Source organism: Colobus angolensis, unplaced genomic scaffold, assembly GCF_000951035.1.
Source record: "Colobus angolensis palliatus isolate OR3802 unplaced genomic scaffold, Cang.pa_1.0 Scaffold131, whole genome shotgun sequence".
Classification (NCBI taxonomy): Eukaryota; Metazoa; Chordata; class Mammalia; order Primates; family Cercopithecidae; genus Colobus; species Colobus angolensis.
In genome coordinates, this window is record NW_012114364.1 from 2306246 (window position 1) to 2322240 (window position 15995).

General features: G+C 40.4%; 1 protein-coding gene across 1 annotated transcript in view; it reads right to left on the reverse strand.

Annotated features, from left to right (window-relative positions):
• The window catches only part of FAR2 (fatty acyl CoA reductase 2), a 195935-nt gene that overhangs the window by 56997 nt on the left and 122943 nt on the right, over positions 1 to 15995 (reverse strand). The window contains exon 2 of the mRNA XM_011934101.1: positions 7872 to 8098. Coding sequence (XP_011789491.1) covers positions 7872 to 8060 — 189 coding nt within the window. The 5' untranslated portion in view covers positions 8061 to 8098. The remainder of the gene's footprint in view (positions 1 to 7871; positions 8099 to 15995) is intronic.

The window sequence follows — 15995 nt, forward strand, 5'->3', positions numbered from 1 at the left end:
ACATTTATTTCTTATGAAACTTGTTTACCTCACTAGACTTTAAGATCTATGAGGTCAATCCCATATGTGTTTTGTTTTCTACCTTATTGCCCCTGTTCCCCAGGCACAAAGCAATATGTGCCTGACATACATTTGACTCTCAATAAATACTTGTCATATCTGTGTGCTTGTTCAACTTTTCTCACTCTTTTTGTGTGTAGGTGTGTACTTTCTTGTTATTTCTGGACATTTACAGATTTCCTTATTTTGCCTGAAGTTCAGCTATGCATTAAAACTATTTTATGGCCGGGTGTCGTGTCTCACGCCTGTAATCCCAGCACTTTGGGAGGCCGAGGCGGGTGGATCATGAGGTCAGGAGTTCAAGACCAGCCTGGCCACAATGGTGAAACCCCGTCTGTACTAAAACTACAAAAATTAGCCAGGTGCGGTGGCAGACGCCTGTAATCCCAGATACTCGGGAGGCTGAGGCAGGAGAATCGCTTGAACCCAGGTGGCAGAGGTTGCAGTGAACTAAGATAGAGCTACTGTACTGCAGCGGCTGGGTGACAGAGTGAGACTCTGTCTCAAAATAAATAAGTATTTTATAAAAACGTATTTTATCTTTTTTTTTTTTTTTTTTGAGACAGAGTTTCACTGTGATGCCGAGGCTGGAGTGCAGTAGTGCAATCTCAGCTCACTGTAGCCTCTGCCTCCTGGGTTCAAGTCATTCTTCTGCCTCAGCCTCCTGAGTCGCTGGGATTACAGGAGACTGCTACCATGCCCAGCTAATTTTTTTTTTTTGAGTAGAGATGGGGTTTCACCATATTGGCCAGGCTGGTCTCGAACTCCTGACCTCAGATGATCTGCCCACCTCGGCCTCCCAAAGTGCTAGGATTATAGAAGTGAGCCACCATGCCCAGCCTTAACATGATTAGGTGTTTTATATTAGAAGACATTTTTCTGGTCCTCTAAGGAGTTGGCAAACTTCTGTAAAGGGAAGATCTGTAAATATTCTCAGCTTTGCGGGCCATGTGATTTCTGTCCCAACTACTCAACTAATTCACATTTATCTTTCCTGTTGTCATCAGCATCAATTGAGTATTTTTTTATTATTATTTAAGTAGTAGGAAATCATATAGCTGTCAAGATAACAAAGACCTTCACTGGGAGTGTCAGGCTCTAAAAGATAAAGCTCCAACTCCCTCCCATATTTGAGTACGAATTTAAAGCTAATATTTGCTAAGTGTTTACGGTGGTTCAGGCAGTATTCTAAATGCCTTTCCTATGTTAACTCATTTACATCTCACAACAGTACAAAAGATAATGATCATTATCATCTCCATTTGGACACTGAGGCTTGTTATGTAAAGTCACACCACCCAGTGGTGGAGAGAGGACACCAGCTCAGGTCTGTCTGACTCCAGAAACCATGCTCCACTCAGGATGCTAAGACCCTAATACCCATGAGTATCTGAATTATCAAGCAGGTATTCGCCCTTCTCCAGTAGCCACCTTGCCTCAGGAACAGCTAATCTCACCGCAGCTCCAGGGAAAAGCTTATTGATCTCCATGCACTCTTACCCTCTAGACAGTGATTGGCTTAGTTCTGAGGTTTCTGAACAAATCAGTACATGGCATACTTCAGGCCATAGGGGCTGGTCAGAAATGGACATGTAACCTCAACTAGGCTGATAAGATGGGAGGGAAATTTGCTGAGGGTTTTTAGAAAACACGTTTCATCAATCTTGAAATTGGGGAGAAAATCTTGGAGAGGGCCAGCCTCTCTTCATCTGAAGATTGCCATATATGTGTGTGAAGCTTGAAGCTACAGCAAACATCTTACTGATCATGAGGATAAAACCAGAACAAAGTGGCAGAGTTGAGAGACTCAAAGACCAAGGCAGCCAGAGCTCTAGTTAAATCACAACTGCTCACCACTCTAGTGCTGGATTTTTTCCATTGTATAATCAACACATCACCTTTGCGTTTTAAACCAGTTTCAATTGGGTTTTCTTTCAATGGAATGTAACTTGACTGATGCAATTATATGAAGTCTTTCAAAATCTGGCCTCAGCATACCTTTCTAGTCCTTTTTTTTTTACTTGTTTAGGGTCTAATAAATTACCCAGAGTTTCCCAAACACACCACACCATTCATGCATTTGCAAGCATGATTCTTTCTGCTTTCATTACCCTTTGCTCTCCTCTCCTTTGAGAACTCATGTTGGGTTGCAATCATGTTCCAAATGTCTGTCTCCAGCACTTCATGTGGCTACATCACTTTTGTCTTTACATTCTTTGCCATTCTCATGCACTTACCACATAATAGGCACTCCAATAAGTGTCTTTAGGATTAATAAAAATGATGGGCAACATGGAAATCTGAATCACAATATAGTCTTTCTCTACAAGATACTTAACCATCTACATCAATACTGTCTGGTAAAACTTTCTGTGATAATGGAAATGTTCTATACCTGCCCTCTCCAGTAAAAATAAGCCACTAACCACATGTGGCTATTGAGCACTTGAAGTGTAGCTAGTATGACTGAAGAACTGAATTTTAAATTTCATTTAATTATAATGGATTTAAATTTAAATAGCCATATACGGCTAGTGGCTACTATACTGAATAGCGCAGATGTAGACAACAAATTTAAAAAATTTTCCAAACACGGGAATGGGTCACCTAAATGATTTTAGATACCAAGCTAAATAAAAACATCTAGAGATGGTACTATTTTGACTCTAACAATTTTTTTAATTGAAAGTAATATATATATACACACACACATATATATACACACACACACATATACACACATATACATATATACATACACGTGTGTCTATATGTGTGTGTCTATATGTATAGACACACATACATATATACACATATATATGCATACATATATATATATGTATGTGTGTGTGTATATATACACATACATATATATATAATCTAGAGGTTTCTTTCACCTTTCAAAAATAGCTTATCCCCATAACTTAAAGAATATAATTTTATCTGTCTTTATTTTGAATTTTCAATTTCAAGGAATACAAGCGATAATATCTTGAATCTCATAGATGGCCAGTAACTACTTCTTGCGTAATTCCTTATTTGCACAGAGCTTTATTCACAGCCAATCAGCAAGAGCATTCTTATATTCTGAAACATATACAATTTGTGTAGCAAAAACTTTTCAGTTTTGGGATACGCAGCAATAAAATCAAGCAGATAATTTTTTCCATGGAAAATGTCTTTACAGTTATCAGATTCCATATAGTGACAAGAAAGTAGATATTTCCATAGCTAATGGCTTGTGTTTTAAGAATCAAGTGATAGAATCTGTTCTTGTTACCCACAGAATGGCCACGTCGACATGTTTTGTGATCTACCTCAGATGCATTTTTCAACTATATTATACACATCAGATTCCCTTCCTCCCACAACTCTTTGAGGGAAAAATGTATGGGGAAAAAAAACAGTTTTTTTTTTTTTTTGGCATAACTTAGTATACAGCCCTACTTAGTAAACTTAGTAAAAAGTGAGGTTCCAGGAAATAGTGGTGAAAGCCATACCTTAAATCCAGAAAGCCTTGAGGGCAAGAGAGAGAGAGAAAGACGCAGAGACTCCCTGGGTAAGCAAGGTATTATTACAGCATTTTAAACATAAAGAAACCAAGGCTCAGCAAAGTATGTATCTAGTCCACTATCACACAACTCACAGTTGGTCGTATGCAGATTCACACCCACGTCTGTCTGCCTCTGAAGCCTAGGCTGTTAAGTACCATCTGATCACAACAGATAGTTCTCAGGTGATAATGAATGCTGCTGATATTGGGACCATACTTTGAGAACCACTGTTCATAAAAGTCAACAGCTGACAATAAATAGCCCAATAGTGAAAACAGGTGCTGAGATTTGCAAGGCAGTTTCACAGATAAGTTACCTAGAGTATAATCACGATTTCCAGAACAAAATCAATGTTGCTGTGTTATAAAAAACACTGCATTGAAAGAAGCGGTAGGTAAAGATTGGGTTGCCCACAAAACTCTCTGCCACAATATTTATCTAGAAGCCCATAGTTGGCAACAAAGGTACCAGGCTAACATGAAATGTCTGCTATGTGATGAAAACGAAGTCTAGAGGTGGGGCCAAGATGGCCTACTAGAAGCAACGGTGATTTGAGGCTCCCATGGAAAAACAAACATAATAAGCATGTGAATCCTTCGCCAGGAACCGAGGTATCCAGGTTCTCTCATCAAAATTGACTAGAGGCCGGGCGCGGTGGCTCAAGCCTGTAATCCCAGCACTTTGGGAGGCCAAGACGGGCGGATCACGAGGTCAGGAGATCGAGACCATCCTGGCTAACATGGTGAAACCCCGTCTCTACTAAAAAATACAAAAAAAAACTAGCCGGGCGAGGTGGCGGGCGCCTGTAGTCCCAGCTACTTGGGAGGCTGAGGCAGGAGAATGGCGTAAACCCGGGAGGCGGAGCTTGCAGTGAGCTGAGATCCGGCCACTGCAGCCCGGGCGACAGAGCAAGACTCCGTCTCAAAAAAAAAAAAAAATTGACTAGAAGGCTAGCGTGACTCATAGAAGGAAGAGCAGTATGGTGCGGTGACCCACCTGAGAGCCACACGAGGAAGGGGGATCCCCTCCCCTCAGCCAAGGGAGGTGGTGAGGGAGCATGCTGCCCAGCCGGGGAAACTGCTTTTTCCATGGAACGGTGCAACTTATGGGTCGGAAGAGCCCACTGGGGAACCCACACCATCAAGGCCTACCGTCCCAACTCGAGAAAGTGCAGATTCTTTTCTTACAGGCTCTCAGCTAAAATCTGCTGAAGCCTACCGAACTCCTTGGGGCAGAGGGGCGACCAGCACTGGCTGCCACCTCCTGCTGTCTAAGCCATTTGAGCTCCTTGCGGGAGGGTCAGCAGCCAGCACTGGGACTGGCAACTGCCTAACAGGCTAAGCTCCCTGGGCGGGGGAAGGGTGGCACCCGTTTCTATAGCTCCAGGCTGTGCTTTTCCCCTGCTGGTGCCAGGGAGGCTGGATGGCTTGGTCCCAAGACTTGTCCCCACAGCCCTACACACAGTGGCAGCCACACACACACTGTGGCAGTCTGTGGCCAGAGTGCCTCTTCAGGCCTAACCCCCACCCATCCTTCCTCAGTGGTGGGGGAAGGGCTTCCCCGCAGGATCTCCAATAACTCTAGCCAGAGGCTTAGGAACAGAATTCTGATCTCCCTGGGCCTGAGCCCCTAGCGGGAGGGGTGGCTGCAGTCTCTGTGGACCAGCAGACTTAGTCTCTCCTCCTGGTAGTTCTGAGGAATCAGGGCAACTCAGACAAGTGGGTTCCCCTGCAGTGAAACACACCCTCTCCACCAAGGGACAAAGTGGTTCATTAAAGGGTCCTGCTCCCGTTGCCACAACAGGGTGAGACCTTCCAACAGGGGTTGTCAGATACCCTCTACAGGAGCAATCCTACTGGAATCAGGCTGGTGCCTCTCGAGGTCAGAGGTCCCAGGAGAAGGAGCAGGCACCCATCTTTGCTGCTCTCCAGCCTCTTTGAGTGACATCTCCAGGCACAGCAGCAAATCAGATGAATAAGGCCTGAAGCAAACCCCCAGCAAATTGCAGCAGCCCTACAGAAGAGGTACCTGACTATTGAAAGAAAAACAGCAGAAAGTGACAATAGTGTCAATAACAACAACAAAAAGGCCCCCACAGAAACCCCATCCAAGGGTCAGCACCCACAAAGACTGAAACTAGACAAACTCACAAAGATGAGAAAGAATCAACAGAAAAAATGCTGAAAACCCAAAAGGCCAGAGTGTGTCTTCTCCTCCACATGATCTCAACATCTCTCCATCAAGGGTGCAAAACTGGATGGAGGATCAGATGGACGAATTGACAGAAGTAGGCTTCAAAACTATGATGAGCTAAAGGAGCATGTTCTAACTCAATGCAAAGAAGCTAAGAATCTTGATAAAAGGTTAGAGAAATTGCTAATTAGAATAACCAGTTTAGAGAGGAACATAAAGGACAAGATGGTGCTGAAAAACGCAACACGACAATGTCGTGAGGCATACACAGCTATCAGCAGCTGAATCAACCGAGTGGAAGAAAGGATATCAGAGTTTGAAGACCACCTTACTGAAATAAGACATGCTGACAAGAATAGAGAAAAAAGAACGAAAAGGAATGAACAAAGCCTCCAAGAAATATGGGACTTCATAAGAAGACCAAACCTACAATTGATTGGAGTACCAGAAGGAGATGGAGAGAATGGAAGCAAGCTGGAAAACACACTTTAGGATATTATCCAGGAGAACCTCCCCAACCTAGCAAGACAGGCCAACATGCAAATTCGGGAAACACCGAGAACACCATTAAGATACTCCATGAGAAGATCAACCCCAAGAAAACAAAGCCCATTGGGGTAGATAACTGAGAAAAGCTGTTTGAAGAGGGCTCTGGGAATTTATTCTAGGTTTTGGTTCTATGTCATATCAGCCTTTTAAGAACCATTAGTTTCCCAAAGGCAGTGTGGGGCAGAAGCAAGTGTGCTGGCCTTAGAGTCAGGCTGTAGGGTTGGAAATCCGATTTTTCCTCTACTAGGTAGAAGACCTTTGGTAAGTTAATGCTTCAGGCCTCAGTTTCCCCATCTATAAAATGAGAATAGTAATGGTTCTTACTTCACAGGGTTATCGCAAAGATACATGAAGTAAGGTGTGAAAAGACCTTAGGATAGTAGGTGCCATGTACTAAGTATCCAGTAAATGTTAGCTGTTAGGATTATTTTGTCCGACTGCTGAGTCAAGTCATGAGATGTGAGGCTTTTCCAATATGCTTGATGATGGTTTGTACCAAAATCATATTCTGTTGAAAGCAGATAAATTTGATCATCTCTTTCTGGACAGTCTACAATGTGCTGTGCTATCAGATATATGTGCATCATAGATGTTAGCATTCCTACACACTGGAAGGGAGATTGTAAAAAAAAGAAATTTCGAATTTTCTTTTTGCCAGTCTTATGTCACCCCCTATATTCCAAAGTGCCTTATGAACAACATATGTAAATTTTCTCATTTAGTCCCCATGAAGGTAGTTGTTGTTTTTATTTAAAACATCGGAAAGTTTGAAAATCTAAAATCTGAAGGTTAAAAGCTAATATGACAACAAATTCATAAGCAAGAATTTGAACCCAGATATGTTTGAGACCCAAGGTTACACTGCCTTGAAATTTATAAATTAAAATGAGAGAATATGCATAATGTCTTTTCTTTTTTTGAGAGGAGAGAGGGTTTGATATCCAAATGCTCATTCACAGATATAATATTTTATTTCCAATGTTTTTACCTTAGAAGAACTTATGGGATAATAGAAATATCAAAAGTTTCCATAAATAAAATATATAACAGCTAAACCTTGTAGAGTTTAGACAACGGAAAGTATTACTGCATGGGTATTTAGTAGTCACATCTGTTCCCTAAGCAATAGAATAGAACATAGAAGAATATCCAAAAAATTGGGGGAGGAAAAACTATCTTAAATTTAAAAGAAAATTAGTGAAGAGTTCAGATGAACTTGCAGCAGCTACTAAGCCTGAAGCATCCACTCAGGGAGTTTGAGTATTTTGATACTTAGTAGTTTCCAGAACATAGGCGATCTCACCTGCCCTGGACTGAAACTAAGCACTCTTTTCCCTCTTCTGGGAAAACACTGATTTCCACCAGCAGCTGGTTGCTGTCTTGTTTTGTCTGCCTTCCTCTACCTGTGCAGGTAGCCTGGTCCCCACTTGCAATACGGGGCTATGAGAGAACACTGTAGTGAATCATCTTGCCCTAAGGCATTGCCCATCACACACGCTTTCCCATAAGGCATACCTTACTGTTTAGGATCTGGAAAACCCTCTGCTGGAGTGTCTGGCCAGCCTTGGGCCTCACAAGGATATAAATGACTTTCAGGTCCGGGCTGGTGCGAAACAGCTTCTCCATTAGCACTTTGCCCAGGAAGCCTGTGGCCCCCGTGATGAGAATGGACTTGCCGCCATAGAAAGCTGCGATCATGGACATGATTCCTCCCTTTCTTTTATAGATCCTGAAAGAGGTTCCTGAAAAGGAAGAGAAAACAAAAGATTACATTTTTAGAAGTTCTAATATTCCAAGTCACTTAAAATGTTTCTGTTGCTTCCAGGAGTTTTGAATGCAGAATAGATCAGACAGTGAGAGCATTATGGCTTTTAGGCAATACGACTCATTCCAATCAATATTTATTGAGTTCTCTCTACATGCTAGACTTTATGCCAGGAATTGTGAGCAAGAAATGAGAAAGACATGGTTCCTGCATTCAAGGAATTGCTTGCAGTCTAATGGAGGAGGCAGACAATAAAGAGACTGTTAAATACAATATAGTAAGCGCTAAAACAAAGGGAGACATGAAAGGGGTACATAGCAGCATCTGGAAATTTCAAAGTATCTGTGGGTGGTGACATCTGAGCGGAAACTTGGAAGGCAGAGAAGGGCTGGGGTCAGGGTGTCCCAGGCCAAGGGAAGAGCAAGGGCAAAGGTGCAGCCGTGTGGCACAGCGTGCTTAGGGGAAATAAAAGGATGCAGTGTTACATGACATAAATGAGAAGGTTAGGACTGGCCCTGCAGCTTGTGAAACCAAAGCTTAGAACAGCTATCAGGTTTTTAAAAATTATGATGTGAGACCATCCTGGCTAATACAGTGAAACCCCGTCTCTACTAAAAAGTACAAAAAAACTAGCAGGGCGAGGTGGCGGATGCCTGTAGTCCCAGCTACTCGCGAGGCTGAGGCAGGAGAATGGCGTAAACCCGGGAGGCGGAGTTTGCAGTGCGCTGAGATCCGGCCACTGCACTCCAGCCCGGGCGACAGAGCGAGACTCCATCTCAAAAAAAAAAAAAAAAAAATTATGATGTCATTAGGGTTTGAGTTTCAGATTTATTTAGAGAAAATATTGGAACAAATAATATAGTTTTGTTAATCTCTTCCTTGAGTTGAAAATGGGTCTAGGTCGAGTGCCACCTTTTTCCCCCTCATACGCTGCTCATGGGGTGGAGACACTGAAAAGCAAAGGTGGAGGAGGCTGAAAAGGGAGGCCACAGCCCACTGGCCCTGGTGTGCCCTGAAATAGCATGGGTTGCGATGCAGGGCGTGGTTTGTCCACTTAAGTCCTGTATTTGCAGAAGTGCTGAGAAAAAACGAATCTGGTAGTGGGAAGCCAGATGCAACTCTTGCTGCAGAAATGCAACATGAAGTGTTTTGTCTTTCAGTTCAGGTTGGAGATAATTGATTGGAGACAGCAGGAGAGAGTTTTGAACTAAACAGTGCTGGAGGTGTGGGGAAGATCTTTCTTTCTGTCCACTCACTTTGTCAGCTGTGGGAAGGCCTCAACTGCCTCTTTGGACAGGGTTTGGGTGGATCCTGCAGAACAGCTCTAGGGACAGGCCCTGACATCAGGGCTTATAAAGAAGAAAACAACAACTAAAAGAGTCAATACCCTGCTCTTCAACTCTAGTGCAGAATGCTCTGCTAGTCCTTAAGCAACAATGACTCTTCTTAGTCATAATTTATATTTTGAAGATCTTGAGGCCATGTTCTTAGATGGAATTCTTTGCCTTTGGGGGATTATTTACTAAAAAAAATTTTTGAGTACCTACCATTCCAGACTCTATGCTAAGTTCTAAAGACATACAGATGAACAAAGCAGACTGGTCCATACTGTCACTCTAGCTGGGGAGGCCAGCAATGCAAAGTCAAATAAACATATAAACAAGATCATCACAGACTGCTGCACATGCTATGAAGTAACTAAAACAGGGATCAATGACAGAAATTACACCCAATCATCAATGCTATTCATTTTAGGAAATCTGGATTTCAAATCACATTAGCTGTGTTCACTGAGTTACTATTTGAGCTCCCTTTGTTGAGGGTGGATGAGAGAAATATTATGAATAACACTTTTGGATCTTGTTTTTGTCACATTACATAATGTTACATGAGTATATTACAATTCACCCAGGGACTTTCTCAAGAATTTAGCACTTGGAAACAGTATTGAATATTCTTGCCTTGCCTGCTTTGAAGCTCAGAATAGTGTCCCCGAGTTAGGAGAGCGGAAGAGCACCCAAGATTAGCATTCAATTCTAAGCAAGACTGTCTGAAGTAAAATCCCAGTTCTACCGCTTATTAGCTGTGTGACCTCAGGAAATTACTAACCTCTCTTCAGTCACTCATCAGGAAAATATGGGTAACGAAAGTACCCACTTAATAGTGCTGTGGTAAGGATGGAATGAGTGAATACATGCAAAACCCTTAGCAATATATGTTGCCTATAGCGTAGACTCAAATATTGGCTATTAGCATAGTCACTGATTTTATATTTTTTCTTCTTAATGGTTTCTAGCTTTTCTTTTTTTTTTCTTCTTTTGAGACGGAGTCTCGCTCTGTCACCCAGGCTGAAGTGCAGTGGCCGGATCTCAGCTCACTGCAAGCTCTGCCTCCCGGGTTCATGCCATTCTCCTGCCTCAGCCTCCCCAGTAGCTGGGACTACAGGTGCCCGCCACCTCGCCTGGCTAGTTTTTTGTATTTTTTTTTTTAGTAGAGACGGGGTTTCACCATGTTAGCCAGGATGGTCTCGATCTCCTGACCTCGTGATCCGCCCGTCTCGGCCTCCCAAAGTGCTAGCTTTTCTTTTTGGCATTTGTTTTAAATGTCCTGTCTCATACATTGTGTATACTCATTTTCTTTTGCAAATAAAAGGAGTCAATTTAAAACTCAATCATAACAGCCAAGTATTTTCACCAAATATAACTATACTTCATGATAAATTTTGTCTATTTCTTTAAAAATGTTGAGGTACCCTACTTCTTTAATAGGATATTAGGCATAAAAAAATGTGGTTGGCACAAAAATAGAAGGAAAATTGAGTTTGGAGAGGGTAACTTCCCAACCTCATTTGTTCTGAAGATATCACATGCTTCTCTTATCATATACTCTAGTAAAGTCATATTTTCTAGAAATGCAAATATACCGTTAGGATATTTTGACCCCAGACACAGTTTTGCAATGTATGATCTAAAATTTTAGAGATTTCTGTCTAAAGTAAGATATATCTAATGAGCCTATAGTGTTTACATTTAGGTACATAGTAGGTATATATATTTATAAGGCACATGAGATATTTTGATGCAGGCATGCAATGTATAATAATCACATCAGAGTAAGGGGGGTACCCATCACCTCAAGCATTTATCCTTTCTTTTTGTTAAAACAACCCAATTATATTCTTTCGGTTATTTTTAAATTTGCAATAAATTATTGTTGACTTAGTCACCCTGTTTTGATATCAAATACTAGGTCCTGTTCATTCTGCTTAACTGTATTTTTGGTCCCATTACCCACTCTCTTCAACACTATCCCTCTCAGCCACTGATAACCATCCTTCTATTCTCTTTGTCCATGAGTTCAATTGTTTTAATTTTTATTTCCCACAAATAAGTGAAAACATGTGAAGTTTGTTTTTCTGCACCTGATTTACTTCACTTAACATAATGTCCTCCATCCATGTTGTTGCAAATGACAGGATCTCATTCTTTTCATGGCTGAATAGTACTCCATTGTGTATATTTACCACATTTTCTTTATCCATTCATCTATGGATGGACACTTGGATTGTTTCCAAATCTTGGCTATTGTGAATAACACTGCAATAAATATGGGAGTGCAGATATCTCTTTGATATACTGATTTCCTTTTGTTGGGGTATATACCTACCAGTGGGATTGCTGGATCATATGGTACATTTGTTGTTTTTTTGAGGAACCTCCAATCTGTTCTCCATAGTGATTATACTAATGTACATTCCTACTAACAGTATATGATGCTTCATTTTTCTCCACATCCTCATCAGCATTTGTTATTGTCTGTCTTTGGATAAAAGCCATTTTAACTGGAGTGAGATGATATCTCACTGTAATTTTGATTCGCATTTCTCTGATGATCAGTGATGTTGCACACCTTTTCATATACCTGTTGTCCATTTGTATGTCTTCTTTTGGGAAATGTCTATTCTGATTTTTACCCATTTTTAAGTAGGATTATTAGATTTTGTTCTGTAGACTTGCTTGAGTTCCTTACATATTCTGGTTCTTAATCCCGTTAGATGGATAGTTTACAAATATTTTCTCTCATTCTGTGGGTTGCTTCTTTACCTTGTTGTTTGTTTCCTTTGCTGTACAGAAGCATTTAAACTTGTAATCCCATTTGTCCATTTTTTGCTTTTGTTGCCTACGTTTGTGGGTATTACTCAAGAAATCTTTGCCCAGACCAATGTACTGGAGACTTTCCTGAGGTTTTCTTGCAGCAGTTTCATAGTTAGAGGTCTTATATTTAAATCTTTAATCCAATTTGTTTTGATTTTTGCAAATGGCAAGAGATAGGGGTCTAGTTTCATTCTTCTGCATATAGATATCCAGTTTTCCCAGCACCGTTTATTGAAGAGACTGTCCTTTCCCCAGTGTATGTTCTCAGCACCTTTGTCAAAAATGAATTTACTCTAGGTGTGTGGATTTGTTTCTAGTGTATCTGTTCTGTTCCATTGGTCTATGTGTCTGTTTTTATGCCAGTAGCACGTTGTGTTGCTTACCATAGCTCTGTAGTATAATTTGAAGTCAGGCAGTGTGATTCTTCCAGTTTTATTCTTTTTGCCCAGGATAGCTTCGGCTGTTCTGGGTCTTTTGTGGTTCCATATAAGTTTTAAGATTACTTTTTCTGTTTCTGTGAGAAATGTCATTGGTATTTTGATAAGGATGGCATTGAATCTGTAGATTGCTTTATGTAGTATAGACATTTTAGCACTATTGATTCTTCCAACACATAAACATGGAATATCTTTCCATTTTTCTGTGTGTCCTTGCCAATTTCTTCCATCAATGTTTTGTAGGTTTTACTGTAGATATCTTTTATTTCATCAGTTAATTTGTAGATATTTAATTTTTTATTTGCAGGTATTGTAAATGGGATTACCTTCTTTTTCAGAGTGTTCACTGTGGGCATATAGAAATGCTACTGATTTTTGTATGTTGATTTTGTATTCTGCAACTTTACTGAATTTGTTTATCAGTTCTAACAGTTTATTGGTGGAGTGTTTAGCTTTTCAAGATATAAGATCATATAATTTGCAAACAAGGCTGATTTAACTTCTTCTGTCCAATTTAAATGCCTTTTCTCCCTTTCTCCTTCTCCCTCTCCTTTCTCTCCTTTTTTTTTTTTTTTTAATTTTTTGAGACAGGATCCCACTATGTTGCCCACACTGCACAGTGGTCTCAAACTGTTGAGCTCAAGCAATGCTCCCACCTTGATCTCCCAAAGTGCTGGGATTACAGGCATGAACCACTGCACCTGGCCTATTTCTCTTGTCTGATTACTCTAGTTAGGACTTTCACTATGTTGAATAACATTGGTGACAGTGGTCATCCTTGTTGTATTCCAGATCTTAGAGGAAAGGCTTTTAGTTTTCTCCATTCAGTATGATACTAGCTGTCATATACAGCCTTTATTGTGTTGAGGTATGTTCCTTCTATATCCGGTTTTTTGAGTGTTTTTATCACAAAGGGATGTTGAATTTTGGCAAATGTTTTTTCCAGCATTAATTGAAATGATCATATGGTTTTGTCCTTCATTCTGTTGGTATGATGTATCATATTGACTAATTTGCACATGTTGAACCATCCTTACCTCTCTTGGATAAATTCCATGTGATCATGGTGAATGATCTTTTTAATGTGTTCTTGAATTCAGTTTGCTAGTATTTTCTTGGGGATTTTTGCCTCAATGTTCATCAGGGATATTGGCCTATAGTTTTCTTTCTTTCCTTTTTTTCCTTTGATGTGTCTTTATCTGCTTTTGGTATCAGTGTAACCCTGGTATTATAAAATTAGTTTGGAAGTATTCCTCCCTCCTCTGTTTTCTGGAATACTTTGAGTAGGATTAATATTTGTTCTTTTTTAGATATCTGGTAAAATTCAGCAGTGAAGCCATCAGGTAATGAGCTACAAGAGTTTTTATTAAGGCTTCAGTCTCATTACTTGTTATCAGTCTATGCAGGTTTTGAATTTGTTCATGGTTTAATCTTGGTAGGTTGTACATTCCTAAACATGTACAACCTACTAAGAATAAACTTATCTCAGTCCAGCTTTCACTGTATCCCATAGGTTTTGGTATGCTGTGTTTCCATTGTCATTTGTTTCATGTAAATTTTCAATTTCTTCATTGACCCACTGGTCATTCAGGAGCATATTGTTTAATTTCTTTTTCTTTTTTTTTTTTTTTTTGAGGCGGAGTCTTGCTCTGTCGCCTAGACTGGAGTGCAGTGGCCGGATCTCAGCTCACTGCAACCTCCACCTCCTGGGTTTACGGCCATTCTCCTGCCTCAGCCTCTGGAGTAGCTGGGACTACAGGTGCCCGCCACCTCGCCTGGCTAGTTTTTGTACTTTTAGTAGAGACGGGGTTTCACCCTGTTAGCCAGGATGGTCTCGATCTCCTGACCTCGTGATCCGCCCGTCTCGGCCTCCCAAAGTGCTGGGATTACAGGCTTGAGCCACCGCGCCCGGCATATTGTTTAATTTCTATGTGTTTGTATAGTTTTCAAAATTGGTCTTGTTGTTGATTTCTGGTTTTACTCCATTTTGGCCAGAGAAGATGCTTGATATTATTTCCATTTTTTTAATGTTTTAAGACTTGTTTTGTGACCTGATATATGGTCTATCCTTGAGAATGATCCATGTTCTGAGGAGAAGAATGTGTATTCTGTAGCTGTTGGATGAAGTGTTCTGTAAATATCTATTAGGTCCATTTGATCTATAGTGCAGATTAAGTCCAATGTTTCTTTATTGAGTGTCTGTCTGAGAGGTCTGTCCAGTGCTGAAGGTGGGGTGTTGAAGCCTCTGCTGTTATTGTATTGAGGTCTATATTTCTCTTTAGTTCTAATAATATTTGCTTTATATATCTGGGGGCTCCAGTGTTGGGTGCATATATATTTATAATCATTATATTCTGTTGCTGGTTTGATATCTTTATCATTATATCATGACATTCTTTGTCCCTTCTTACAGTTTTTGTCTTGAAATCTATTTTGCCTGATATAAATATAGCTATTAGTGTTCTTTTTTGGTTTTCATTAGCATGAAATATCTTTTTCCACCTCTTTATTTTCAGTGTATGTGTATCTTTATAGGTGAAGTGTGTTTATTGTAGGCAACAGATCATGAGGTCTTATGTTTTCATCCATTCAGTCACTCCATAACTTTTGATTAGTAAGCATAGTCCATTTACATTCAATGTTATTATTGATAAGTAACAACTTCCTCCTGCCATTTTGTTATTTAGTTTCTGGTTGTTTTGTGGTCTTCTCTTCCTTCTTTCCTTCCTGTCTTCCTTTTAGTGAAGGTGGTTTTCTCTGGTGATATGATTTAATTTTTTGCTTTATTTATTTATGTATTTATTGGAGATGGAGTTTCGCTCTTGTTGCCCAGGCTGGAGTGCAGTGGTGAGATCTTGGCTCAGCACAACCTCTGCTCCTGGGGTTCAAGTGATTCTCTTGCCTCAGCCTCCTGAGTAGCTGGGATTATAGGCATGCACCACCACGTCCGACTAATTTTGTATTTTTAGTAGAAATGGGGTTTATCCATGTTGGTCAGACTGGTCTCAAACTCCTGATCTCAGGTGATCTGCCCACCTGGGTCTCCCAAAGTGCTGGGATTACAGGCATGAGCCACCAAGCCAAGTCTTAATTTCTTGCTTTTTATTTTTAAGGTATGCATGGTATGTTTTTCAATTTGAGGTTAATGTGAGGCTTGCAAATGCTGTCTTATAACCCATGACAACTTAACACTGATTGCATAAACAAAAAAAACACACACACACAGAAAGAAAACTAATAAAAACTCTACACTTTAACTTCATCTCCCCACATTTTTTTTTTT